This window comes from Psammomys obesus, unplaced genomic scaffold (assembly GCF_907164565.1).
Source record: "Psammomys obesus unplaced genomic scaffold, mPsaObe1.curated_primary_1811, whole genome shotgun sequence".
Classification (NCBI taxonomy): Eukaryota; Metazoa; Chordata; class Mammalia; order Rodentia; family Muridae; genus Psammomys; species Psammomys obesus.
Window position 1 is genome coordinate 5,773,551 of NW_026596460.1, and position 26,273 is coordinate 5,799,823.

The 26,273-nt window shown below is 41.0% G+C and overlaps 1 protein-coding gene across 1 annotated transcript; it reads left to right on the top strand.

Moving 5' to 3' along the window:
• Positions 1-615: 615 nt before the first annotated feature.
• On the top strand, positions 616-25,703 carry Trpv5 (transient receptor potential cation channel subfamily V member 5). Its single transcript, XM_055598330.1, has 15 exons — positions 616-725; positions 4,010-4,107; positions 4,242-4,364; positions 4,737-4,874; positions 5,190-5,288; positions 5,424-5,596; positions 5,747-5,893; positions 8,047-8,259; positions 18,657-18,743; positions 18,839-18,915; positions 19,162-19,327; positions 19,528-19,594; positions 21,234-21,502; positions 24,649-24,755; positions 25,406-25,703. The coding sequence occupies exons 1-15, from the start codon at positions 616-618 to the stop codon at positions 25,701-25,703; spliced, it is 2,172 nt and encodes a 723-aa protein (XP_055454305.1).
• Positions 25,704-26,273: the final 570 nt, after the last annotated feature.

The following is a 26,273-nucleotide window of genomic DNA, read 5'->3' on the forward strand; positions in this document are numbered from 1 at the left end:
ATCCATTGAAGTAGTACATTCAATAACACTAGAATGTCTTATTGAAATGTGTAAAGACAGTATAAAAAACTGTTTGATAAAGTACCCGTGCCTTATCGTAATCCGTTCCTTCTGCTATCTCACTCCTAGAGAATGTCTCATGATTTCTCTACCTTCTAATCATTCTCAGTTCTCTTGGTCCAACATCAGGAGTCACACAGAACCTCCTAAGAGTCTTCTAGGATATACATCCCAGGGTACCTGTTTCACCTTCAAGATTATCTAGCCTTGCTCCCTCTCTGAATTCCTTGGCCCCACCCCTCAAACACTCCCAGTGTCAGCTGCCCAGCCCACTGCCAAGAACCAAAAAGGCTCCTCCTTTTTTCCCTCCTCACTCCAGGCAGCTTTGTGCCCCCAGGCTTACCTCTGGGAAGGCCTCCTCCTCTTCCCCCAGCAATTTCTTCACTGCACATGCACACATTCACACCACCGCACCACCCACCACAGGCACAAGTCACTCGAAGATATATTCACCTGGGTCTTCATGCCCAGCAGACTGAGACTCCTCAGCTGCTGTCCTCTTAGACTGTCTCTTTTCATCATATTTGAACAAGTTCCAAGTCTTTGCAAGAAAACATGGGGGTCAAAACGCCTTGGATTAAACTCCAGAAACTATTCAACTGGTGGGTCGGAGAACAAGACTGGGACCAGCGCTTGGATCAGCTTCACATGCTACAGCAGAAGAGGTAGGCTCTTCAGGGTATCAACAGCACCTCACAGATTCTTTTAAGTCCTTTGGTACATAGCCTGTTCCCTTGAGAAAGCACTCAGACTCAGTGCCAGGCTCTTGTCTGTATTCACCTTTTTCAGCCTTTGCAGGTGGCAAACTACTTGAATATGGATGTAAAAATGAGGGCAGAATGACACATGAGGGTTAAACTTGTCCTCCTGCCTCAAGGAAGGAAGCAGTAAAGGGACCCAAAGAGACAGAGGAAGTTAGGTGGGTTGGTGGGGAGGCCAAGCAAGCAAAGATTGCTGGGAAGTAGGTTTTGTGGGGAAGGGACCAATGCATACAGGTTTTGAAGTAGCCTTTGTTTAGAGGACTTGATGAAAGAATGATTAAGGAGTTGTCATCCGGAAGAATGAAATTTGGTTACCTGAGAAAGAAAGGGGGGAGGGGTTGTTTGTGTGGTACTTGGAGGTGACCAGCTGAGAAGGCAACTCAGGTGAGATTGGAGTACTGAGTTCAATTCTACCTTTTAACATATTATGGTTGACAGAGATCATGGAGATAACTAAAGGCCTTTAATGCAGGGTTGCTGATCCATCTCCAGATAGATCATTCCATAACTGAACTCTGAGGTCCAGAAGGAGGAAAAGTTGTTCAGGCAAGGGACTAGAGATGCTCCCTCAGGTGAGCTTCTGCATCAGAGTGTTTGGAGGATTGGCTTCTCCTTAGGAGATGGATGGAACATAGAATGAGTCAATACAGAATGCCTGCTCGTGGTTCAGAAGAGCCTTGGGTTTGATTCAGTGTCCAGTTTGTCCTGTCTGGAAAGTTTTAATAATTGTGAAGAAGGAGTCTTGCATTTCTCTTTTGTACTGAGTCCTTCCACTGTGTAAGTTCTCTGCTAATACACAAAGCTTCACTTATGCAATGGGAACTTTGGCTTCTCAGTGCTTGAGTGGGACTAGGGTAGACTTTGAGATCATTTGTCCCTGTACCTTTCCTCATCAGAGGTGTAGTGGTCAAGGGTTAGGATGGACAAGTGCTTATATAGTAACCTCAAGACAAGGAGTAAACTCTGGAATCATCCCTAGTCACTCTGGGCTGGTTGGTGCCATGAGGCAAAACTGGGATCAAGAGCTTAAGTGAGATATTGGAATCTGACCTCTAGTTTTTTTAAGTTCCTTCTGAAAATATTATGCAGGATAAAAAATTTCTTTAACTATAAAGTTCCCTCTCTCTCTTTCCTCAGATTGCCTTGAGACAATGGAAGAGAAAAATTGGGGACCTAGAGATATCAAGGAGAAATAACCATCAATCTGTCTCCTCTGCTTTCCCTATGGCCACAAATCCTAGGCTCATGATTGGAGCACAAACTATGTTGTCTAGGAAGACTGGCTTCAGTTTTATCTCCTATTCTATTAGGTCTAGGCAAAGTCAAAATCAAAGATTAACTCAGGGGCATTTGTAGGAGAACCATATCAACCAGCTACGAAGCCCAGTGCTCATTTCTCTTTTGTTGAAAACAAAGCATTTTGAGTCTTAGGTCTAAAGATTAAGTATGAAAAAAAGGCATGACCAATAGGCACCCCAAACACTATATTTCCGGCTGAGAAGTGTGTTTAAACAACCCGAAGTAGTGGTGAGAACTTGAGTAGGGACAAATGTAGAAGTCCAGTCCTTTAACAGCCCTTAGATCTGGGTCCTGAATTTTACAAGATTTGTAAGTTCTACCAATAGTTAAGTTCTTCAAGGTTGGGTCTCCAAATTCCCCTTGGCTACAGAGAACAGGTCTAGCTTGCCTGGGGACCTGGAGAACTGACAGAAAAGCCTCCTCCTTGTCCACCTTTCACCTTTCAGGCTCTTCTTGACATGTTTATGTGTCTTAGATAAAGTCCACCAGGCCTGAGGTCTTTTTTTTTTTTTTTTTTTTTTTTTTTTTTTTTACCACAATGATACTCTGAAACCCACTGCAGTATGGAGGCTCTTTTTCCTCAAGAACTATCCCTTCTGGCTTGTTTGTTTAGTTAATTTATTAATTGGTTTTTTTTTTTTATTTTGTATGCTTCTAGCTAAAATATAGTTACATCACTTTACCTCTTCCCTTTCCTTCCTCCAGCCTTTCCCATTCCCCCATTCCTCCCTTAAACTTAATGGCCCCTTTATCTTTCATATTATTGTTTTATACGCACACATGTAAAAAAAATAGGGTTACAACTTGCTGAGTATGCTTTCATTGTTAGTGTGTTAAATAATTTTGGGGTTGACCACTTTGTGTCAGACAAACAATTATGGAGTTCATCTCTGGGACAGGCAGTTTCCCCTCAGTAGTCATTAGTTGCCTATAGTTCTTTGTCTAGGGGTGAGACTCAAACATTTTCTCCATTTCAAGTTAGCATGTCTGTTGATACTAGGTCTTGTTCAGTCAACCATTTCTAGGAGACACAGTCTAACAGCAGACTTTCTGGTCCTCTGGCTCTTACAATCTTCCTACCTTCTCTCCTGTGATGTTCTTGAGCAGGAGTTGTGTTGAAGGTGTATGTCCTGGAGCTTGTATCTCCATGTTCCATTGATCTCTGTACGGTGTCCAATTGTGGTTTTTCTGTAATGGTTTCCATTTGCTGAGAAGCTTCTTTAATTGTTGGGAGCTACACTTCCTTGTGGGTACAAAGACAAGTAATAGAATATTGTTAAGAATTACACTGGTCTAGCAAAGTACTGGTAGTAGGTTCTCTTCTAAGATTCATGTCCTTACTAGCCCAATGAAGTTGGGTGTTTCTAGTATCAGGTATGATTTTTTTTCCTGTTGATTGGACCTTAAGTTCAATTAGACAACTGTTGGTCATTGCAAAGATAGGAATGTTGTTATTATACCTTAAGGATATCGTACCCTTGTGGTCAGCTTTGTGGTTCATAGATGTCACAGCTAGATAGGACTATTGGTTGCTTTTTCCTCTGGCAATTTGCATAGTACTTCACAATAAATCCCTCTTGAATAATTTGAGACCTGTGACATAAGTTCAATGTCTTCAGCCATATGAAGAACTGTCCCATCTGTTTATCTACTTACAGCTAAGACTGACCACACACATGCCTGCATTTTATGGGAGGTATTAAAGTGAGAGGATGAGAAGCCTTAAAGCGAGCTCTTGCCCTAGTGTCATCTCATCCCTCTAGTCAAACAAATAACTCAAGAATGGCAAAGTTGATTTGTTACTGTGTATGGTGAGAGTCATTTCTGCCTCCTCGGAGCATGGCCTGTCTGTGACGGTTCCTAATGGGCTTCTACACATCTTTCTCTAGTATTTGGGAGTCTCCACTGCTTAGAGCAGCCAAGGAAAATGACCTGTGTACACTTAAGAAACTTCAGCTTGAGCAGAACTGTGACTTCCAACAAAGAGGTGAGATCAGAATTAGTAGGATAGAATTGGGTTGGGAAATGGCTGCTTGGAGAGGCTGCTAAGGTGCTTCTGAGCCAGCAGCCTCTCAAAGGAGAGCTGAGAGTGTTTGGTATTCTTGCCTTATTTCACTCCAGGAGCTCTGGGGGAGACAGCATTGCATGTAGCAGCCCTCTATGACAACCTGGATGCTGCTATGATGCTGATGGAGGCTGCTCCATACCTGGCCACAGAGTCCATGTTGTGTGAGCCTTTTGTAGGTGAGGAGGCTTCACGATATTTCAAAGCAGAAGCAAATGTGTGTGGGTGATCTATCATTTCTAAAATGTGTCTGTAGGGTGGGCTAAGGGAAGTGGTGGAGGGTTCTAGATATGGGGCTTTAGCCTCCATGGCTCCCTTTTCATTATGTATTATTACCCTTTAGTCTTCTCAGGGTCCCTCAGACCATAGCTAGCTCTCTGTCTCTCTCTCTTTATCTTAGTTAAACCTAAGAGATTAACTATTCTTGGTCCCTGGCTACTCTGTAGTCTACAAAAAATATTTGTCTTAAGAGCTGTCCAAGAATTTCTGTAAAGGGCTCTGGGGAATTATGTTCTAAACAGAACTGTGACTCACAGCTGTCTCTGGGCCAGGTCAGACTGCACTGCACATCGCAGTCATGAACCAGAATGTGAACCTGGTCCGCGCTCTGCTAGCCAGAGGAGCCAGTGTCTCTGCCAGAGCTACAGGATCTGCCTTCCATCGCAGTTCCCACAACCTTATCTACTATGGTGAGCTCCAGAGTCAGGCTTAGAAAAAGTGGATGTAGAGAGCTGCACTAGGCAAAAGGAGAGGAGGCTATGAAGGAACCTTTCTTTGGTTCCATCTTTTGAGAAACTGGGAAGGGGTAATCCTTCCAAGTCTTAGAACTAGAGCCTGATTCTTTCTCTAACACTTTGTCACATTTTTTCCTTGGGTTTAACTGGACAAGCGATCTTAAGCCACAGCTGAGATACGGGAGGAGGAAGCAGTTGAGGGCCTGGAGGGCAACTATCCCTCTCATCTCATCTTCCTGTCTTCTATCACATATCTCTTTGTGCCCACAGGAGAGCACCCTTTGTCCTTTGCTGCCTGTGTTGGTAGTGAGGAGATTGTTAGGATGCTCATTGAGCATGGAGCTGACATCAGGGCCCAGGACTCCCTGGGTAAGAGCTGGGACAAAAGGGAGTTCTGGATGTTGTGTGTGTGAGAGAGGCGGTAGGGTGGAGAGAGAAAACCTTAGGATGAAGTTGTCACCAGTTCTGCTACAATGGTCACATGGCAGTCTCTGTCCTCTGCAGGAAATACAGTACTGCACATACTCATCCTTCAGCCCAACAAAACCTTTGCCTGCCAGATGTACAACCTGCTACTGTCCTATGATGGGGGAGACCACCTGAAGTCTCTGGAACTTGTGCCCAACCACGAAGGACTCACCCCTTTCAAGCTGGCTGGGGTGGAAGGCAACACTGTGGTGAGAAGCCATTCCCATCCCTAAAGTTTCTGTTTAGGGACCTTTCCCTTCCTACGCCATCAATAGCATGGGTAATTGACTTGGTCCATAGGTGTTCTCTAGCTCTTCTTCTAATACACTCACCATTCAAATCTTTGCTTGCTTTACCAGATGTTTCAACACCTGATGCAGAAACGGAAGCATATCCAGTGGTCATGTGGGCCACTAACATCTTCCCTCTATGACCTCACAGAGATTGACTCCTGGGGTGAGGAGTTGTCCTTTCTAGAGCTTGTGGTGTCCTCCAAGAAGAAAGAGGTATGAATACCATAACAGGTCCAGAATATTTCTATAAGGAAATGCATGTTGAGATGTTGCATTTTCACATGTGGAGACATTTTAATCCCAGGACACTTCACAGCCTTGATAGAGAATATAGAGAATAGTCTCTAGAAGAAAATTGTTACCATAGGGGCAAATATCATCCAACATTTATCTCCTGTGATCACCTTCCCCCTGCTTGACTCTAGTCTCTCTGTTTACTTATCTCATTCTAACGTTTCAGATGAAGAACCTTCTAACTTGGAGTCACTTCATTCCTTATTTCCTTCCTTCTTTTCTTTCTGTTTCCTTTCTTCCTTCCATCATTCAGCATATTGAGTACCTACTTTGTTGCAAACAATACAAAAGGAACCAATGAGAAAGATAAAGCAAAAAAAAAAAAAAAACAAACAAACCAAAAAACAAACAACAACAACAACAAAAAAACACCATATCTTTTCAGCCAATTTCTTCAATTTTTGGATTGATGTTCTCATAAATATGCAGTAGACTTGGATCTGTGCCATGCTGAGAGTGCACACTGTGCACAGAGGCAGCAAAATGAAGGTGGGAAAAATTCACCATAGATATGATAAGACATCTACAGCAAGATGCAAAGGAGAGAAGATAATGTGTGATGATGATGAGGCATTTGGAAAACTAGGAAGAGGCAGATTTGAAGTAAAGCAGGAAGGATTAGCCCTAGGTAGAGGAAAAAATTCTTTTGAGGGTGGATGAAGAGTTTCTAGAGTGCTTGACACCTCAGGGCCTCCAGAGAAAAAAATGTACCCTTCCAGGGGACTCTTTGAGAACCTGTGAGTCACTGGGAAAAGGAAAAACAAAGAAAAATTCAAAACCCAAAAAACAAAACACTAGGAGTTTTGCATCAAACATTCCAGAGATAGCACAACACACAACAAAGACACCAGACATAATGCACTGACTGGCATAGAGAAAGGAAGAGACTAAAGTGGATAATTCCTTTCTTTCATGAACCTAAAGATATTGGTAAAAACTGAGTTTCTGTTGAATATCTGCTATACACCAATTTTCTAAGAACAGTTATAGACCCACAAAGCATGAGAGGTTATTACAACTAATGAGCAGAAGAAAAAATGCACAGCCACTTCGTCTGATTCTGGAACAATCTTAGAAACACCTTAAGTTTGAGCAGGCTTTCTTAGGAGAACAAAGAAATTCACCCCACTGTGCAGACTCTGCATGCTCCCATGCTCTTTGACATCAGGTATTAACTATCTGCATTCTCCGATGGGTTTTACACATCCTGTACCAGCTACTTCTCTTTAGTATCACCTGTCTTGATCCGGGTTTTATTGTTTTGCGAATGTCGCTCTTAGTTCCATCTGAGGAACAAAATTTTTCTATTTTTATGGCAAAAGTAGATACTCTGGTTAGGGGCTCCTTCAACTTCCTGCGCTGAATTGTTGAGCATATCTGGAAACTGTCTCCACCGTCAAGGGAGTTTTTTTTTTTTTTCTACCTAATCCTGTCTGATTTACTTTGAATTTGCCTCCTCCTATTTTATCAAATGCTTTATTTCATCCGTTTTCTTCTCTCATTTGCATCTTGCTGTTTACTTCTCTTAGAGCACCATCCCATCTGGCTTAGACTATTGCCACATTCTACCATCTCCATTTGCCATTCTAACCATACTTCTAATGCAAATTGGACTGTTTTCTTGCTTAGATTTCCCAGTTGCTTTCTATTACATTTGGAAAAAGAAATCAAACTCCCTACTGTGAAACCTAACATGCATATGCACAGTGATCTTTCTTATCATTTATTTCTCCCATGAAATTTTTGCCCACTAATCTCAACAGAGTCTCCCACAATCCCAACCACATCTTACCTGCAAATGAGCAATGGCTTCTCAGACCTTCCTAGCTTAGTTCAGTCACCTACCTGCTACTCATTTATCATAACCTTGGTGTTCCTGTATGCACTGTTTTTATTTCTGTTGTACTTTCTCCATAGCACTAGCACAGAACCCAGCATACAATAGAAACTTCTAATCGCCTGTCAAAGAAATGAGTGACTGGATGATGACAGCCTTGTCATTGGCAATGCAGTTCAAAACTCAGCATTGCTCACCGTGCTGCTCATTCTGCATTGTGTTTTCTTTCTGACAGGCTCGCCAGATTCTAGAACAGACCCCAGTGAAAGAGCTGGTGAGCCTGAAGTGGAAGAAGTATGGACAGCCCTATTTCTGCCTCCTGGGTGCGCTGTACCTCCTCTACATGGTCTGCTTTACTGCATGCTGTGTTTATCGCCCCCTCAAGCCCCGGGATGCCAATCGCACACATTCTCGAGACAACACCATCATGGAACAGAAGCCACTCCAGGTAATTCTTCTTCAAAGGAATGAAAGGGAATGGCGACGTGGAGGTGTTGGGGACCATACTGATGTTGTTCAAGGAAGACACTGTTCACAGGCCTAGGTTGTTGCCAGCACCTCATCAGTAATGTGGGAATTAGACAGAAGATGGGGGCCACTGGTGATGCCTCATCAGTAAAAGTGTTTGTCCTGGAAGCTACAGATCTTCTCACAAAAACTTCTTTGAATAACATTTGGTGTTACCAACTTTATGCTTATGTGAAATTCCACATAATTTGCCAAAGAGTTCCTCTTTATAGTGGGTTATCTAGAATGAGCAGCACTTGAATACAAATCATTCCTGCAGGGGCATGCCATTTTGTGATGTCCAGCAAAGTTCTGGGGTGGTAAAGGTGGAAAAGTAAGTTGTGGAGTAGATAAAAAATGATGCCCCAAAAGAGCAAGTTCTCCTTTTGTTGTAACAAAATGAATAGACTCTGATGAGTCGCTTTGTACATGTGTAGTCACTGGTAGAACAACATCTGGGGCAGTTATTTATGAAACAGTAAAGTTTTGGCCTGGTGCCTAAACCCCCCCACCATAAAAAGAGATCAGGACAAACAAAAAATAAAAGAAATATGTGCAGTATCAGTAAGAGCTGGGTGCTGGAGATCCATGGTTCATATAGAAGCTAGCCATAGAAAAAGTTAAACATGGGTAGGAAAGGGGGTGATTTTGTCCCAAAGAGAAGTTCTACTTTCTATAATCAAGGAGCAAAAAACCTTGAATGTGTTGGGTTAGGTAAAAATAGCACACAAACAGAGACAAGAAGCCCAAACTAGGTGAAGATATTCTATCTTTCTTATTTATGTTCTTTTTAATATTTTCTCTCCCTTTTCTATATCTAACTATACACACATATGTATGTGTGTTGGGTTTATTTATATGTACACAGGACATATAAAATAAATGAATTACATTTATGGTTTTACTATAAATATATGTCATATATTATATATAAGATACATGTGTACTTAAAATTTACTTAACATGGCTCTAATATATCTTATTATTCAACTATAAAAATTATCTGAAGAGAGAAGAGAGGAATGAAGGACGAAGAGGGGGATAGAGAGAGGAAGGGAGAGGTATGAGGGAAGAGAGGGAAAGAGATTGTTTTATCACAAAGCATAACGTAAATGGTGATAACAACAACATGTTAGAGGTAGACACAGGTGCTCAGAGGATTTTTTCTTCCTGTGGCTCCATCTGCGCATGAAAGTTCAGGCCAAATATCTGCAATAGGGGTAGTTAGGGAAGAAGGATGACACCAATGGTAATGAGGAGGTTGAAGGACATGAGCAGTAATGAGGAAAGCTGAGAGCAGAGGGGCTTTCCCATTATCTTTGGCCCTGTGTCCTCCCATGTATTCTTTGCAAACCTTTGCCTCACACTTATACACACTGACAATATAGATGAGGTTCTGCCCTATCTAAACTTTGGTGATGCAGAGCAATTCATTACAGTTAAGTCTCACATGTGTCTTTCTCATTGGGGCAGGGTGAACTGTGCATAAAAATATTTCTTTGACCCAGATAGTCTAAATTATGTTTGAAGATCCTCTTCCTTTGCCTCAGGACTAAATATAGCACAATGATAGCTAAATGCCCCAGACATCCCTCTTTCTTTCCTTAACATATTTACTTCTTTGATTTTTTTTTTTGGCTTAAGTCAGTTATTCTGGACAAAATAGAAGTCTCTTATTAAATATTTCTTTGACAATGGGACAAGAAGTAAGAAAGTCAAGGATACAATAATAAGAGATTTAGATAGTAAAGAACATCAATGAAAGGTCCCTATTCTTTACTGTAAATCTTTAAGTCTTGGCCCTGAGTTTCTAAAATGGTCTGGTTCTAAGACATTTTGGATAAAAAGAGCAGCTCCTGGACTTCAAGTTGCTTGAATAATATAAAGTTCTTTTTTTCTACTTTGTCTACTTAAAAGTTTCAGAAATACAAAGGTATAAAAATATGCCATTTAGACTTGAATTCAATTGTTGGCCAATTAGTTACCCCAGAGCTTTTACTTAAATAAATACGTTAATAGTTGGTGACACTAATAGCAATAGGAGCACAGGGCTCCTGGAAACTCTGGACTATCTTCGTAGGTATTATAGGGTCTATGGAAACCACTGGGCTCCATGACCTTCTAGCTTCATGTATGGGATTTTGTGAGAACAGTCCAGCAGTTCCATGCTGGATATTTGAAAGGGAGGGAGAAAAATCCTCTACTTGCATTAGGCAGCACAAAGTACATAAAAACTGAGCAATGTAAGGGTGGAGTTAATTTATCTCCACTCAAATTTGGACATGTCTGAGTGACTATGTGCTTCACTGTTCAGCCATAGAGTTTTCAAGGTCTGGGAGCGAGGCTGATTAGATTTTAATACTACTTCTGAAATTAAATAGTTGCACTAGTAGATTTTATTGCTTTGTAGATCTGTGTATTTTTAAACAAGACTACGTGGTACAGATTTAGGAAGCTAGTAAAAAGACAGGTCCCATGATCCAAATGAGACCCAAATGTTCAGAATGCATGAAGCAGAGGACTGGCACTGGCATTTTAAAGGAACTAAAGTGACTAATCTGTAGCTAGGGCTGAGAACCGCTAGATTCCATCCTGGATATTTCTAACTTTCCAGCCACAGGGTCACGTAGATGTTTTCTGTAACATTTGTCATGAGAGTACTGACTTACACCCATCATTATGACGCAGCTCTTATCCTAACATTTAAGTGGCTTGCTTGATTTTATACAGAGTATCAGTCTAGCCAGGACTTTATAGCAAGATATCTGTCTATCTCTCTGTCTGTTTGTCTATCTATCCATCTATCTTCTATCTATCTCTTCTGTCTCCTAGAAAAGATTCTGTCAAGTTCTTCTTTGCTGATGTTTTCTTTTCTTAGAAATATTCAATACTCCACTAATGAAAAAATAATGCTAACCACTAATGTAGGTATTAGAAATTCAATAGCCATGATCTTCACAAAACACAATGTAACTAGTATTCTTGCCTAGAAATTTATAAATTGATGTACGTTAACAAAATTAGCTCATAAATATCTGTTTTATTGCAAATTGCTTATCATTAAAATTTTACCCAAGTTAAAAAAAAAAGAAGGGCACAGTGTTAAGATAGCGTATAGTGGAAATCTGGTTCCTGTGCAGAACAGAAAAAAAAATTATGAAAAATTTTGTGTCCTGAGCTGAGGTCAAAATAAACTGTAGGCAAAATAATAATTTTAGGCAAGAAGAATACATGTACACAGAGCCTAAGGCAGAAAAATCTTCTTCATTGTCTAGGAAAGAAGATTGACTGAAACAGAGAACTGAGCCAGGTGCCACAAATGAGAGTGTGAAGCCAGACCCTTCCCAACTTGTGGAGGATGCTCTGAGCCATATTCAGGATTAATCTTCATCTTCAAAGTTGCAGGATGCTAAGAATTTTAAATATGAAATTAACCTGACCAAAGTAGCCTGCTACTCTTTACATGGGCTGCAAGAGCCTCAGACTCTTGGCACTCCTTCTGTCTCAGCCTCCTGAATGCTCTTAGTATAGCCTTAGCATACCCCCATGCCAGGGTACAAACCAGACTATAAAGGGTTAAGAAGCTGTGGAGATATCAATCAGGTGTCTATTATAGTTTAACAAGCAAGGGAAAATGGTGACTTGGCACAGTGATTTCATGGGGAGGTGGTGAGGAAGAGCTAGCATTGGGACACTTAATGAAGGTAAAAATCATCATTTCTTTGTGATGGATGTGGACAGTGAGGGGAGGACAATTCCAGGAATTACACATGGATTCCTATCCTTCTAAATCATCCATTTGTCACAGTAAATTTGATGATTCCTTATGCCCTTCTCTCTCATACAGTCCAGACAAACCAGGGCACATAGCTCTTTAAAAACCATCTGATCTCTAATTCTGTACAATCTCTTACCAATCAGTTTTTGGTGGAACACATCCCAATTAAAGCCAAGGAAAGGAAATACAATAAACAGGGGGCCAGGGAGATAAAAGTAACCTCAACTTCATCCTTTCTATGTGAACCTTGCATAAATTTGTCAAGCTTTAAAGACCCTGTTAAGCTAACATGAAGTTTCTGGCAGTAAAACTGGGGTAAGATCAAGAAGTTGCGTTTTAAGTACGTTACTAGGTAAAGATGTGATTCTGTAGATTGATTCTTATATGGCAGGAATTATAAAATTTAATGTTCCCCTTACTCATAAAAAAAAATAAATGAGCACCATTGAAACAGTAGCGGCTACAAATATAAAAGATATTAAGCCTTCTCACAAAACATTCAGTTAGCAAAGTTGGCGTTAGTAGACTTCAAGTGTCCAGTACCCAGAGCCTTGAATTGCAAACATAAAGACAGGAGATTTCTCCCTCCAGAGTCACATGCTATATCCTAGTCCTTTTTTTCCCTTGTATATGAATTGCATGAGAACTCAGTGTCCCAAGGCTTTGAACTAGCCTAGGTCCACCACCCTCACCTTTTATATAGAACACTTGTAAAGGTGAGTATGCCCTAAGTGAGGAAAGGACATCAGATAGCTCCCACTCTCTGCTTCTGGGCTACTCTCTATTCTCTAGTTTTCATAATCATCACTGTTATTTTATGTCATTAACCTGTTAGACATAGGGTAAATCATACTTCTTTGGGAATGGGTAATTGTTCTTAGACCAAGAGAGAAGAGTATTGATCTAAAAGCTCTCTCTGGAGGTGCTCAGGTACAATACTGGGTTTAATGGAATGTGTGGGAAGAAGGACAAGAAGACCATGTTGAGTGGAATTTTTTGTGCTACATGGAGTCTTTATCATCCAGAATCTCTCCCCCCATCTCTCGGTCCTTATTCTTTTATCGAAACATTGGCCTGGATCTTGGCCTTCTGAGGCTAATTTCTGTACTTCTCTAGATACACATACTACTTTTTTTTTTCAATTTAAAGTTCTCAGTGATCGCCACGGTTTTCACATAGTTGATATGAAGAACTAAAAGCAAATGAAGATGACCAGAGGTTCTGAGTTCTATAACTCTGTAATGGTTAACAATATAACCACTTAGGTGTGATTTCACCTTAAGACTTAGAATGGCAGGTGAAGAGAAGGGCTATGCCATTGCAAAGGGCATAGGGATGGCAAGTAGCACTTGACAGGGTGAGCCAAGATTATAAATTCCAGGTGAGCCTGAGCTGCATAATGAGACCTTGTACCAAACCACAAAACTAAGCATACCAGAACAAAGTAAGACAAAAGCAGAAGCAGTGTGTGTGTGCAAAACTTTACAAGAGCAACTCACAAAGAGTGGCCAGTTAGTTAAACACTTCTTGGAAAAGAGAGAAAATTTTCCAATCTATCTTCCTGAGAAAATACAGAAGACTGGCTCATAAATTCTGAGGAGGTAATATTTCCTAGGATCTTATTCTCCTATGGCCAGAAGTCCTTGCCTCAGGATGCATACCATAAAAACCTATAAGTCTTCTTAAAAAAAAAAAAAAAACAAAAAAAAACAAAAGGAATGAATTGACATAAAGCATCCCAGGACCCTGCTTTGCATTTGTGTTATGGTAGACATTCACCAGTTAATTCTAGTGGACAGTCCTGTTCAGGAAAGCCTGTTCAGTTTAGAGAATCAGAGAAATCTTCCATTAACTGGCAGGGGAGCCCTTTGTAGGTCTGTGATTTGGGGGAGAAAACCGAAAATTTGAGCTGGAATTTTCAATTTGTGCTTTTGCACTGGGGTAGTCAGTACTCCTGGCCTTTCTCTACAAGGTGCATGCCCAGCTCTTTCGACTCCCTGGTGCCTCAGGCTCTACTATGCCCTCTCCTGAGAATGTTATCCACAACAGTCAGCTCATAAAAGACGGCTTGTCAATGAGGTGTGAGTGACCAATCCCTGCAAGGGATCTGGTTATCAGCGACAATTAAATTCCAGGTTGTCACAACTCCTACAATTTCAAGCTGTTAATAATTTCTAAATTTCTAAGTCACATGGCAATGCAGAAAATTCCGGTTATTTGTAGGAAACACTTACTTTTAGAGGAGTAGAGTGAAATGATGTTTATGTTTCAGACAACCTTGAGCAAGGACTCTGGTATTCTTAGAAGAACCGAGTCAGGTGTCATCTTTTGCATTTGTTTGTATCCAAATATGCTTCTCCATTTCCACTTACTGGTTTATTTCCCTCTTTCACCTTCAGCTTCCAGGGAAAGATGCTTCTCTGCAGCTCCCATGTCCCCCTTTCTTCTTCGCTTTTCTGCTAAATGAATACTTTCTCACAATGTTGTAAACTGTGAGTTAAAAGTAGAAGATGCTAATGTCCTCAGGTGCTCTAAGAGATATAGAGTGCCCAGACATTTCAGTGCTCTAGGCGAGGTCTATAATCAGAGCAATACTGAGAGCCCGCAGGGACACATCTGAGCTAGTTGCAGAAAGGCATGAAAGGAGAATTCAGGCAGATGTTAGTCTGACCTGAATCAGGAAGGGATGAACAAGACAGATGTGGCAGAGGTTTCTCCAGGAAAGAGTACCTTCTGCTTTAAGGGCTGGTTAACAGGACCCCATAACTTAGTGTGTCTGCAGTCTACACAGAGCACAAACACATAAGACAGACATGTCAGAACAATGGGTTTTGTAAATATGTTAGTTAGTCTAGGCTTTACACTTCATTCTTATGTAACAATGAACACTCTTAATTGAAAGAACACAAAAACATAATTTTAAAAATCAAACAGCAGTGCTAATGTGATGGCACACACCTGGAATTCGAGCATTCAGGAAGTAGAAGCGGAAGGATCACCGATGAATTTGAAGCCAACCTTGTCTATAAAACATGTTCCAGGCCAGCAAAGGGCTAAATGGTAAGACAGATGTCTCGAAACAGGACAACAAAACAAAAACAAACAAACAGAACTAGAAACAAATAAAACAAAATAGCAATTACATCTTGGCCTATCACTCTTCCCCATTCATTTCTCATTCCAGGGGGATCAACCAGGTTTTACCTTCCTCCCCCTCCCCCCCAAGGATCCTCTGCTTCTATCCCTGTTTGTTAAACATGTTCAGAATCTATCTAATGACTTTCTACTTTGAAAAGTACTTAGGGAACACTGGCTAATACCATCTGTGTTTTTATCCTGAAGGCACTGGACAGCTCAGAAAGATATAAAACAAAAGTCACGTCAAATGTTCACATTCACAAAAGATTAGTCTTGGAACTTGGAGGGAAGTGGAATACAGAGATGCAGAGTAAAAATGGTGATAGACAGCCAGGTACTCACCTGAAGGCATTAGGTCCTGGGAAATGAAATAAAGTGAAGCATTAAAAGAACTGAGAAGCTGAACAAGCAGGAGTTGAGACTGAGTGGCTGGAACACAGTTTATCGAACACAACCTTAATTCCAAACCTTTTTTTTTTTTTTTTTTTTTTTAAGAACCACAAATCAGGAGACCTATAAATTACATGTTTAATTTAGGCAAGACATCTTGATTGCAATCCCTAAAGGATAAAATTCTAAAACTTCAAAAGGCAAATTTATTATTTATTTGGACCTAATTCTAGGGAAGCTTAGGATAGTTTAGAGGAATCCTTATCACTTCCTGAGATATCAGAGATGCGTCATTGAAATGCAAGGTCTCTGTATTTTTAGGCATTACCATTTTCTCCTTCCTTCCTTCCTTCTTTCTTTCTTTCTTTCTTTCTTTCTTTCTTTCTTTCTCTCTCTTTCTTTCTTTCTTTTCTTTCTCCCTCCCTCTCCTTCCTTCCTTCCTTCCTTCCTTCCTTCCTTCCTTCCTTCCTTCCTTCCTTCCTTCCTTCCTTTAAGACAGGGTGTCTTTGTATAGTTTTGGCTGTCCTGGGCTTGCTTGTAGACCAGGCTGGCCTTGAACTCACTGAGCTCTGCCTTGCTTCTGCCTCCCTGAGCTGGGATTACAGGTTACAGGTGTGTACTACCATGCCCGGCCCATTTTCTTAACACTATAAAAATACTCATTTTAAACCAAAACCAGTTTTATGTCAGTATAAAATACTACAATCAAAGGGCTAATGCTTTAAGTGCCTAACAAACTTATTCCAATGACACATTTCATACACACACACACACACACACACACACACACACACACACGCATGGAAAATAGATTCTTAAAAGACAAAAAACAAATCCCTTTGTTTTGGGGTCTGCTTTTGTAGAAGGTCTCACACTCTGCAGCTGGGTTTAAGAGATAGGAACCTTGGAGAAAAGGCAGCCTGAAGCTCAAGCAAAAGCTGGCAGTCTCTAGAAGCATAGCTGAGTGGTGAATTTGTGCGGAGGAATGCCTTCATATAGAGAAATCTGCTGAATGGCAAAAGAAGGGCTGCTGTGGTGTGGTGGGGAGCCCCTGAAAGAGAGATTGGTTGCATGTTTTGCCTCCAAGTTCCCTGTTTTTCATCATGTAAGGGCACTGATGGTGTCATTGCTCCACTGGCCTCTAGAGGCACTCTAATCTTAGCAGCTCTATGTCTCTGCCCTCTGAGCAGTATTTACAACCTCCTGACCCCTTTCTTTCAAAACAAGATCTCAGGTGGAGCAGGCTGGACTCAAATTTGTTACACAGTCAAACAAAGGGCTTCAATTCCTATCCCTCCTGACTTCATCTCTTCGTCGCTGGGATTTGGCCATGGATTCCACTTCGAGGTTGCTGGGATAGCAGGCTTTTACCATCAGACCTAGCTCTGTTTCTCTTTTTAACTCAAACAAGAAAAGATTGACAACAGTGTCTAGACAAGAGGCTCTCAACCTATGGGTGGGGACCCGTTGGGTTGCACGTCAGATGTTTACATTACAATTCATAACAGTATCAAAAGTACAGTTGTGAAGTAGCAATGAAAATTTTGTGGTTGTGAGTAATCCACAACATGAACTGTATTAAAGGGTCACAGCACTAGGAAGGTTGAGAACACTGGTCTAGACCTACTTACCAAAATACAAAGTTTTCAAAGAAATTTGAAAATTTTTGTGCAGGAACAGATTCACTTGTCTACTTTTTTTTAATTTAAAGTTATTTATAAAGTTATGTGTTTACTATTTATTCTTCTACTTACCTACAGTTTAAAAGTAAATTGGCATGGTTTGCAATAAGAGATAGATGCTACGAAGGCAATAAATAAAGGGATGTATTCTGTGAACTGAATTTCAGTAGAGAAGAAAGTGAGTTCATGGAGTTGCCAGGGCTGAGCACAAAATAAGAAAGAAAACAAATAACCAGAAAACAAGAAACTATGGTGCAGCCCCAAAGCTACTTTAATTTCCTGGGCTTAGATGTATAATTCCATGATGAAATTATCTGTTTATAATTTTTTTCCAGAAGTGGTCCAAAAACTTCCTTGTATTTTCAAATGGGGTCATGACTTCTAACTAGGTAAGGGTCTTAAATGAAGAATGACATCATCATATCTGCATGATGTTGAAGTAGGATGGCCTTTATCCCACCTTCACTCCAGAATTGTCTGGACTTCTCAGAAAAATCAGAGCCCTTTCAGAAAACTAAAATCCATATCTAGGCCTATTTCTACCCTATTCTGTACTGCCAAATCATAGTAAGACTACAATGAATATTTTATGGCCTTTTGTGGTTTAAAGTATTCCCTGCTGTTATCTTTACACTATCTCCAGGAGGTGAGCATTAGAGTTTTTATCTTAAATGATAACCCTTAAGTTTAGACATCTTCAATGCTTCAAAGTCTCATTAGAGCTAGTAAGTGTGGGGTCCATAGAGGCCCCTGAATTCTGAGATATGCTTAAAAATGAGTGGGAGCCACAATGAGATTAGAGCAGAGATTGGAGCATTTGGATTCTTTCCATGGCAGAAACTCTCATCAACATCTCCTAAGCTCTCTTATTCACTTGGCATGCTCTCTTGTTTTGTTTGTCTTATTTTCTTACTTAATTAAACAAGGTTTCACTGTGTATCCCAAGCTGGCCTTGCATTTATGCTCTGCTGTTCTCTCTCATTCTCATTCTCTTGAATGCTGGAATTACAGGCATGTAGCATGGGGCCCAGTAAGTCATGTGGTCATTTTGCTGCTCGGAAATGTGATCTAATCTGCTCATTATATGTAGGGAACTTATTACTTACAACATATATGAAGGAGATAGCATTGCCATAGAGTAGATCCACTCAATACCTTATAAGAAAACCTTGGATGTGTCACTCACGTCCTAGTCACAGTGTTAGCCAGAATGGAGGTTATAATGGGGAGGGGGGAGGGTGCTGGTTGTAAGAAGGTCTTGGAGACCTCTTGACAGCTTTAGACAATAGGCACCAAAGGCTACAACTTTTCACATAAAGCGATAGTTCTTGTTCTGATTTCCTTCCACAGGAAGCATATGTGACTTACCAGGATAACATCCGGCTGGTAGGAGAGCTGGTGACAGTCATTGGAGCTGTGGTTATTCTACTCCTAGAGGTGAGGAGCAGGGGAGTATGGGATAAAGCAATTCACCAAGATACCATATTGAATTGCAGTATATATTATTATTTTGCTTTATCGTCTTTACCTAGATCCCAGACATCTTCAGAGTTGGTGCCTCTCGCTACTTTGGACAGACAGTTCTCGGGGGCCCATTCCATGTAATCATGTGAGTGTCTTCCTTCAGGCCCTGATTTCTTTCACTAGAGTGTTTTAGGTCTCCAGTTCACTTGCTGAAACCTAGATGTCAGGTAACACTCCAGGGATTTCTGCTCAATGGATTTGTATGTGTGTTTCAGCTCTTAAGACTTAGCTTGAATGTGTGGGCGCCAGCCAAGTCACCATCATTCTGTAGTAGATCCAGAATATTCTCAGCTCATACCTCATGCCTTTTTGCTTTCTGCTCTCACTCCAGCATCACATATGCCTCCCTTGTGCTGGTGACCATGGTGATGAGGCTTACCAGTGTGAATGGGGAGGTGGTGCCCATATCCATGGCCCTGGTACTGGGCTGGTGTAGTGTCATGTACTTCGCTCGAGGATTCCAGATGCTGGGCCCCTTCACAATCATGATTCAGAAGGTCAGTGCTTTCCCAAACTTCCCTCTGATTTGGAAACAGGACCGTCACAGATAGAAGAGTAGTGATAGCTGCAAAGAGAAAGTGCTGTTCAGAGCAGAGCTGGAGGCATCATGGGACGTTTAGAGCTGTTAACAACAGCTGCCCAGAGACAGTGGAGAAAAAGTCATCCTGTCCTTCTTCTTCTTCTTTGTTTCCTGTAGATGATTTTTGGAGACTTACTGCGCTTCTGCTGGCTGATGGCTATGGTCATCTTGGGATTTTCCTCAGGTAACAGCACTAATTCTAGACTGTTAGAATCAGATCTTCAGGAAGTTGACTCTGTTCTCAGTTCTCGCTTTCACTTAATTTCATTGTTGTCATTTCCTATTAGAAAGTACATCTAACACCACACCCCTATCCATACAAAGGGACTACCCAGGTTGGCCTGGAAGCCTCATGAGCTCTGAGCCAGCAAGATTCATGTCAGTTAACTGTGCTGCAAATCCCTTAAAGAAATATTGCAGAAAGAGAGACATAAACCACTGAATAGTTGTGACTCTTTTAAGCTCTGGGCAAATAGGGACAATGCCATGTTGCACTCTGTCGTATTCACAGTTCAGTAGAATAAATAAAAGGTATGCAATAAGACAGACAGTGTCCTCTTTCTATGTGTAGTCATTTAAAATATTGAAAAAAAGAAAAGACTGTAAAAAGGAGATACAGATTAAGAGTTTGGAAAGCCTGAGACGTGGCAGAGTCCAAACTGAGAGGAGTCCAGAAAATGAGAGACTCAGAGAATGGGGATAACTAGGTGCAGTGGGGAGTGAAAAGCAGCAGAGAAAGTCCAGGACAGGAAGAAATGGCCAGCAGAGAGAACAGAGCATAGAGTAAACGAGAGTTCATATCATAGGAAGAAGACTCAGGTCTGATTCATGAAAAACCTGCAATGTTAACACAGTCTTTCATGTCTGTAACTGATCCCCCGTTAGAGAAGAGGGTGCACAAAGAAAGAGATCTCTGAGAACCCTGCCCTTCATAGTTACCAAATTCTGTTACTATCTCTAGAGACTACTCTGTTCAATGAGGTTTCCCACAAAATGTTAGATTTTAAAAATGAACTAAGACCTTAAGTGTGAAAGAATCAAACAGGCTGTCTGGAGCATTCCATCCTGTGAGGCCTGCTGTAAATTTTCTTCTTTCTCCTTACCGCAAATTTACTTACCCATATACAGACTCCAATTAGGAGAACAGTGAGAGTTGTTTCCTAAAGATGCCCTGTACTACTAATCCCATAAATGATCACTGCTTATACAGTCACTGAACTTGTGATTTCACTTAAGGAAACACATAGTTCATACAGACTCTTTACATGATCTTGGGATCACCTTGCCACATTTTCAGTATCCCATACAGAGAGAAGCAAAAGGTCTAGTGCTGTTTTAAGGATCCAGTATAACCTGCCATGTGGTAGGCTGCACACCAATCAGAGATAGCTTTTCTGTGATGGTCAAAGCTCGCCCAGCAAGTTCTAAAATGAGTAGTTATCTAGAGGTCTTGAAGATTAAAGGGTGCTCTTTCAGCCTTATCTTTTAGCTCTGTTCTTCAAAATCATTCAAGATTCAGTACATTCTCTTAATGACTTATCTTTCAAATATTTGGCTTTCCAAAAGGTAATCACCTGTTATACAACTTAATATGCATATCCATACCCATATAATTGTTTTTGGTAAATGGCTGAGTGTTATCATTACCCATACCACTGAATTTAGTCAGGATTCTTGGGTTTAGCCAGCTCTAAGATAACTTTATTGTGAATGCATAGTACTGTGTACACGTGTATAAACTGAGGGAGGTAAACTGAGAATAACCAAGTCCATACTTATCATGACAATTTCATTTCCCATCTTCACCTTCCCGGACGGAGCAGCCTTCTATATCATTTTCCAGACGGAGGACCCAGATAATCTGGGGGAATTCTCTGACTACCCCACAGCAATGTTTAGCACCTTCGAGCTTTTCCTCACCAACATTGATGGCCCGGCCAATTACAGTGTGGATCTGCCCTTCATGTACAGCCTCACTTATTCTGCTTTTTCCATCATTGCCACACTGCTCATGCTCAACCTGTTCATTGCCATGATGGGTGATACTCACTGGCGAGTGGCCCAGGAGAGGGATGAGCTCTGGAGAGCTCAGGTAAGTTCACTGCTATTGACCTTGCAAAGAGGCATGAACTGGAATGAAACATTACAGTAGGATGTGTTTATTGTGGACCACTTTTAGTAGATTAACAGAATTATCCCAAGAGGCTATTGCTTCAGTTACATTTACATCAACCTGAAGTTTGTGTGGGTGGGTGGAGGGGACAGAAGCATGATAGAATGGAGGATCTAAACATGAAGTTGGGCTATTTATCACAGGTAAAAAGTGGATCCAGTAGTCTGAATCCACAGGGAACAAGAATGTTTTGTTCTTGTGTAATGTAGCTCTTACATTTAGACCTTCTCTTCTGTTAGATTCTATATAAGTTTCTATTATATCTTTTCTTTGTATCACAATAAGCTAATCAAATACTACAGTTAGGAGCTATGTTCCAAATATTGCAAAGAAGTAATTGAGCTGCTTCTCAGTATAATTATATATTGGTATGAAAATCATTCAGCTTATTCTTTAGTCTAAGTATGACCTTATTATCTTGTGTATTTGAGTAAGGTTTCAGAGAATAGGAGTTTTCCAAAATGTGAAAAGTTTATTATTAGAAGCATTCATATTATAGTGAACAAAAACCTATCTTGCTATAATTCTGTTCTTCAACCTCAGATTTTTTTCCCCTCTATGTATCAGAGAGCACATATCCTTCTACACAAGTTTTATATAAATATTTGACTATGATCATTGTTTATCCTCCAGATAATTATATAGTGGGCAATGGTCCTCAAAAGCCTGTCATATGTAGTGAAGTTTAGGATCTGGGACACAAAACCTAGCTATCACAGGCATTCTCAGTGCTCCAGGCCAATGTATAGGAAATACAGACCCCAAGAAAATCCCTTCATAGGAGGCTGAATACTCAAAGAAATAAAAATGCTACAGAGAAGTACATTGTGCTAAGAAGAGATCCAACTGAGGAATTTAAATAGAAAGCTAGGAAATGCTTTTATCAAGAGAGGAATGATTATAACAGATGCTAAACATGGGTAAGACTAGCTAGCTAAGATTAGGGTTATATTGATGAAAGTGCATGATCCCAAAGAGAAACAAACCAAACCCAAACAACTTTTTGTAGAGGTGGGGTGGATAAGCTGATCCTTATAACCAGGAAGTTTAGAAAATCAAACTAGATTTAGATATAAATCTAGGATTCAGTCCCTACCTTACACATCCTATCAGTTTCCCTGTTCTGCCTGTTCAGCCTGACTCTCTTTTCTTAGGTAAATCAGCCCCATAAGATTGACAAAACAATGTCTAAGAAGCTCCGGGCATCTAAGGGAATGGGGCTAGGGTACAGTTCTTTGCATAAGTCTAATGGTCCCATTCAAGTTTCATTGAAGACTCAAGTTCCATTCAAGATTCTTGTGACATTGAACAATACAGGCTTTAAAAGAATGCTTTTAGGCTGGGCTGCTGTTGAATAGTACTGTGCTTGCGTAGCATGTCCAAGTTGGAAGCTGGATTCCCAACATCTCAAAAAATAAAATTAAAAGCATATTTGACCCAAGACAGTTCATTCTAAGTTCCATGGGATTGTAACAAAGTTTAGATGGAAGATTTATTTTTGAATTTAAGACGAGGTCACTGGCTGAACAGTGGAGGCAGCAACAGCAATAAGGAGATGAGGTGGCCTCTTCTCCAGTCTGTTAGGAAGAACAGACCAACTGTGCAGCTCCATCTATTCTAACTGGTTGTCTGAAAGTGGTTAAGTGATAATCTAGGAAAAGGATAGGCTCCATTGGGTCAGGGGAAGGCTAAATGAAGGAGAACAGTGAATACTCATTTTAGAGAAAAGAAGAAAATCTTCCCAGTAACATGATTGAAATCCTGAGGTAGGAGAGAAGCTGGTACAACTAAGGGACCAAGAGAAGGAAAGATAACAAGGAAAAGTAGAGGGATGTGTTACAGAGAGTTGCCTAATTTAGGGATTGACAGCTCCTTGCATCAATAGCCTTCTCACCCTTATCCACCTGGACTGTACACTATGCTCATAATCCTCTTTTTAAATTTTTTATTTATTAAAATTTATTCATTTTATATCCCAGCTGTAGCTCCCTCCCTCATCCCCTCTCAGTCCCGCCCTCCCCTTCTTCTCATCCCATGTACCTTCCCTAGTCCTCTGATAGGGGAGGTCCTCCTCCCCTTCCTTCTCACCCTAACCTATCAGGTCTCATCAGGACTGTCTGCATTGTCTTCCTCTGTGGCCTAGTAAAGCTGCCCATCCTCCCCCCTTTGGGGAGATGATCAAAGAGCTCATAATCCTCTTAATGCTAGACTAGTTCCTGGTTTGGTGGGCGCAGTAAAGTCCCAGAAGAGGCTTTTTCTTATTATGGAAGAAATACTACTTACAGTTAATCACATGCAAAATGGGGTCAGTTTTTTATTAGATATACAACTGGCCCAATCTAAATTCACAATCAGCTATAACCCTTGGATTTTTGTCACACGAATGAGCTTTACTCCTCAAGCATAAGAAAAATACTTTACATTTTGTTCTGTTACTTTTTGTGTTGTTGGCTTTACCGTAACATTCCGATTTGGTGAAACCATTTTCTATTGCTTTTGTCACCACACAGATTATGTATACTTCTCAGTTCTGTGTCATAGGCACATTTAATAAGCTTGATGTCTGTTTCATCTAGCTAATTAATGAGAGCAGGACAAAGGACAAAGCATGGGACATACTACTGGAAATGTCCTTGCCAAGTACACAGACATTAATCAAACCTTTCCCTTTTGAAGATATGGATTATTAATTTGTTAAGAAGTCCCTGAACTGGAGCTGCCCTGTTTCGCTCCTGACATCATACAGATCCTATTTAATATTTTTATTTAAGTCAATGTCATTGGTCTGTGGCTTTCCTATGGTGGGGGAGGGGAGGAAATCACATTAGTTTGGAATGACTCACTCTCTGAATGTATGAATAATAATGAAAAGCTCATTCTTGTTAAAAACAAAAACATCTACTCTGTGTTACTGAGATAGCCAGGTTATCTGGGACAAGCTCTGATATAGATGAGCAGTGGTCCTTACCATTAGTCTCCAGGGTCTCCCTTAAGCAAGCTGGTTTTTGTTTCCTTTGTTGGTAGCCCTGTGTCTCTCTGTCCCTCATGGCTCTTTCTCCTTCCAGGTTGTGGCCACCACAGTGATGCTGGAAAGGAAGATGCCTCGCTTTCTGTGGCCTCGCTCTGGTATCTGTGGCTGCGAGTATGGCTTGGGGAACCGCTGGTTCTTAAGGTGTGTGACAGTGTGTATGTGAAACCTGCAGATGGAGTTTCTGAGAGTGAGAGCAACGATTGCAATACTGCAGAGTTGGGAGAGAGGGAGGGGAAGTGTCAGTGGGGGGTTAGAAAACAATGGCAAGCTGTGTTTACTACAGGGCAGTGGTGTGTGGAACAGTAGAAGTACAGACGTGTAAGTGCTCAGGCATGGATATGGGCTGTCCCATTTGTTTCACTGGTGTTTACTCATGTTATTTCCTTATCCTCATTTTCACTATGCTTTGGACATGACTCTGCCTTCTTACATAACAGATAACCCTTATCCCCTGTTTGGCTCTCCTCACCCCTCACTGATACATCTTGAATTAGATACTGTAAACCTCAGGACACTCAAATCTCTTATCTTTTTTCTCTGTCATGTTGCCACATATAGCACAGCCCATATCCCATTACTCTCCAGAGCTGACTTCCTCACTTCTCCCACCTCATTCTCAGGTTAGCTTTCACTCCTTTCTCTTTTGCCCCTTCCATCCTAGATGTTCTTCTTGCTTCAGTTCTGGTCTCTCCTTTTATTTTCTAGCATCTCTTTTTTTCCACCTGTCCCTCTGCTTTGTTCTATGACCCATCTTCACCAACCTCTAGTGAGTTCCTTCTGTTTTCTTCCAGGGTTGAGCACCACCATGACCAGAATCCTTATCGAGTACTTCGCTATGTGGAAGCTTTCAAATCTTCAGACAAGGAGGAGGTGCAGGAGCAGCTTTCTGAGAAACAGCCTTCTGGGACTGATATTGGGACTTTAACTAGAGGCTCAGTGGTCCCCCAAACACCTTCTTTGTCTAGGACTACATCCTTAAGCAGCAATAGTCACCGTGGCTGGGAAATTCTTCGTCGAAACACCCTGGGACATTTGAATCTTGGACTAGACCTTGGTGAGGGGGATGGAGAAGAGTTCTACCAATTCTAAAGAGGATCCTCTTACTGTAGACCTAGCCTGAGGTGGGTGTGGAAAAACAAACGGTTATGGAGAGGAAAGGGATAGGGAGAAGAGAGATGCTTCTGCAAGAATCTGACTTGTATGGTTGAGAATTGTGGGAGGATATACAAAGAATATCCTCTCAGGAGCAATATTTAACCCTTCACATTGCAGTATTTGTGAAGATGAGCTGTGGCCATCCACTGTTGTACACATCTCATGGGTTCCTCCAAGGCTTCTATCTTGAGAACTTGGCAACTGAGGACATGAAATGGGTTCTAACTGACCCGTTTGATTGACATCTGTGCTTATGTCTTGAACAGAATACACAAAGAAGTAAGCCACAGACTTCCCTGATTCCATAATGCTTAATGTGGAATCATGATGACATCAAAGTCCTTCCTAATTCCTTTCTATTTTGGGGAGTTGCTTCCCAACTAGTAACCAAATCCGCTGTACAAAGCTATAAGAGGAAAAGCTCCCATATTCTGTTTCTCTTCGTTTTTCTCTTATGTCAAAACTATATATAGCATAAAATTTATCATTTCAACTATTTTCAGT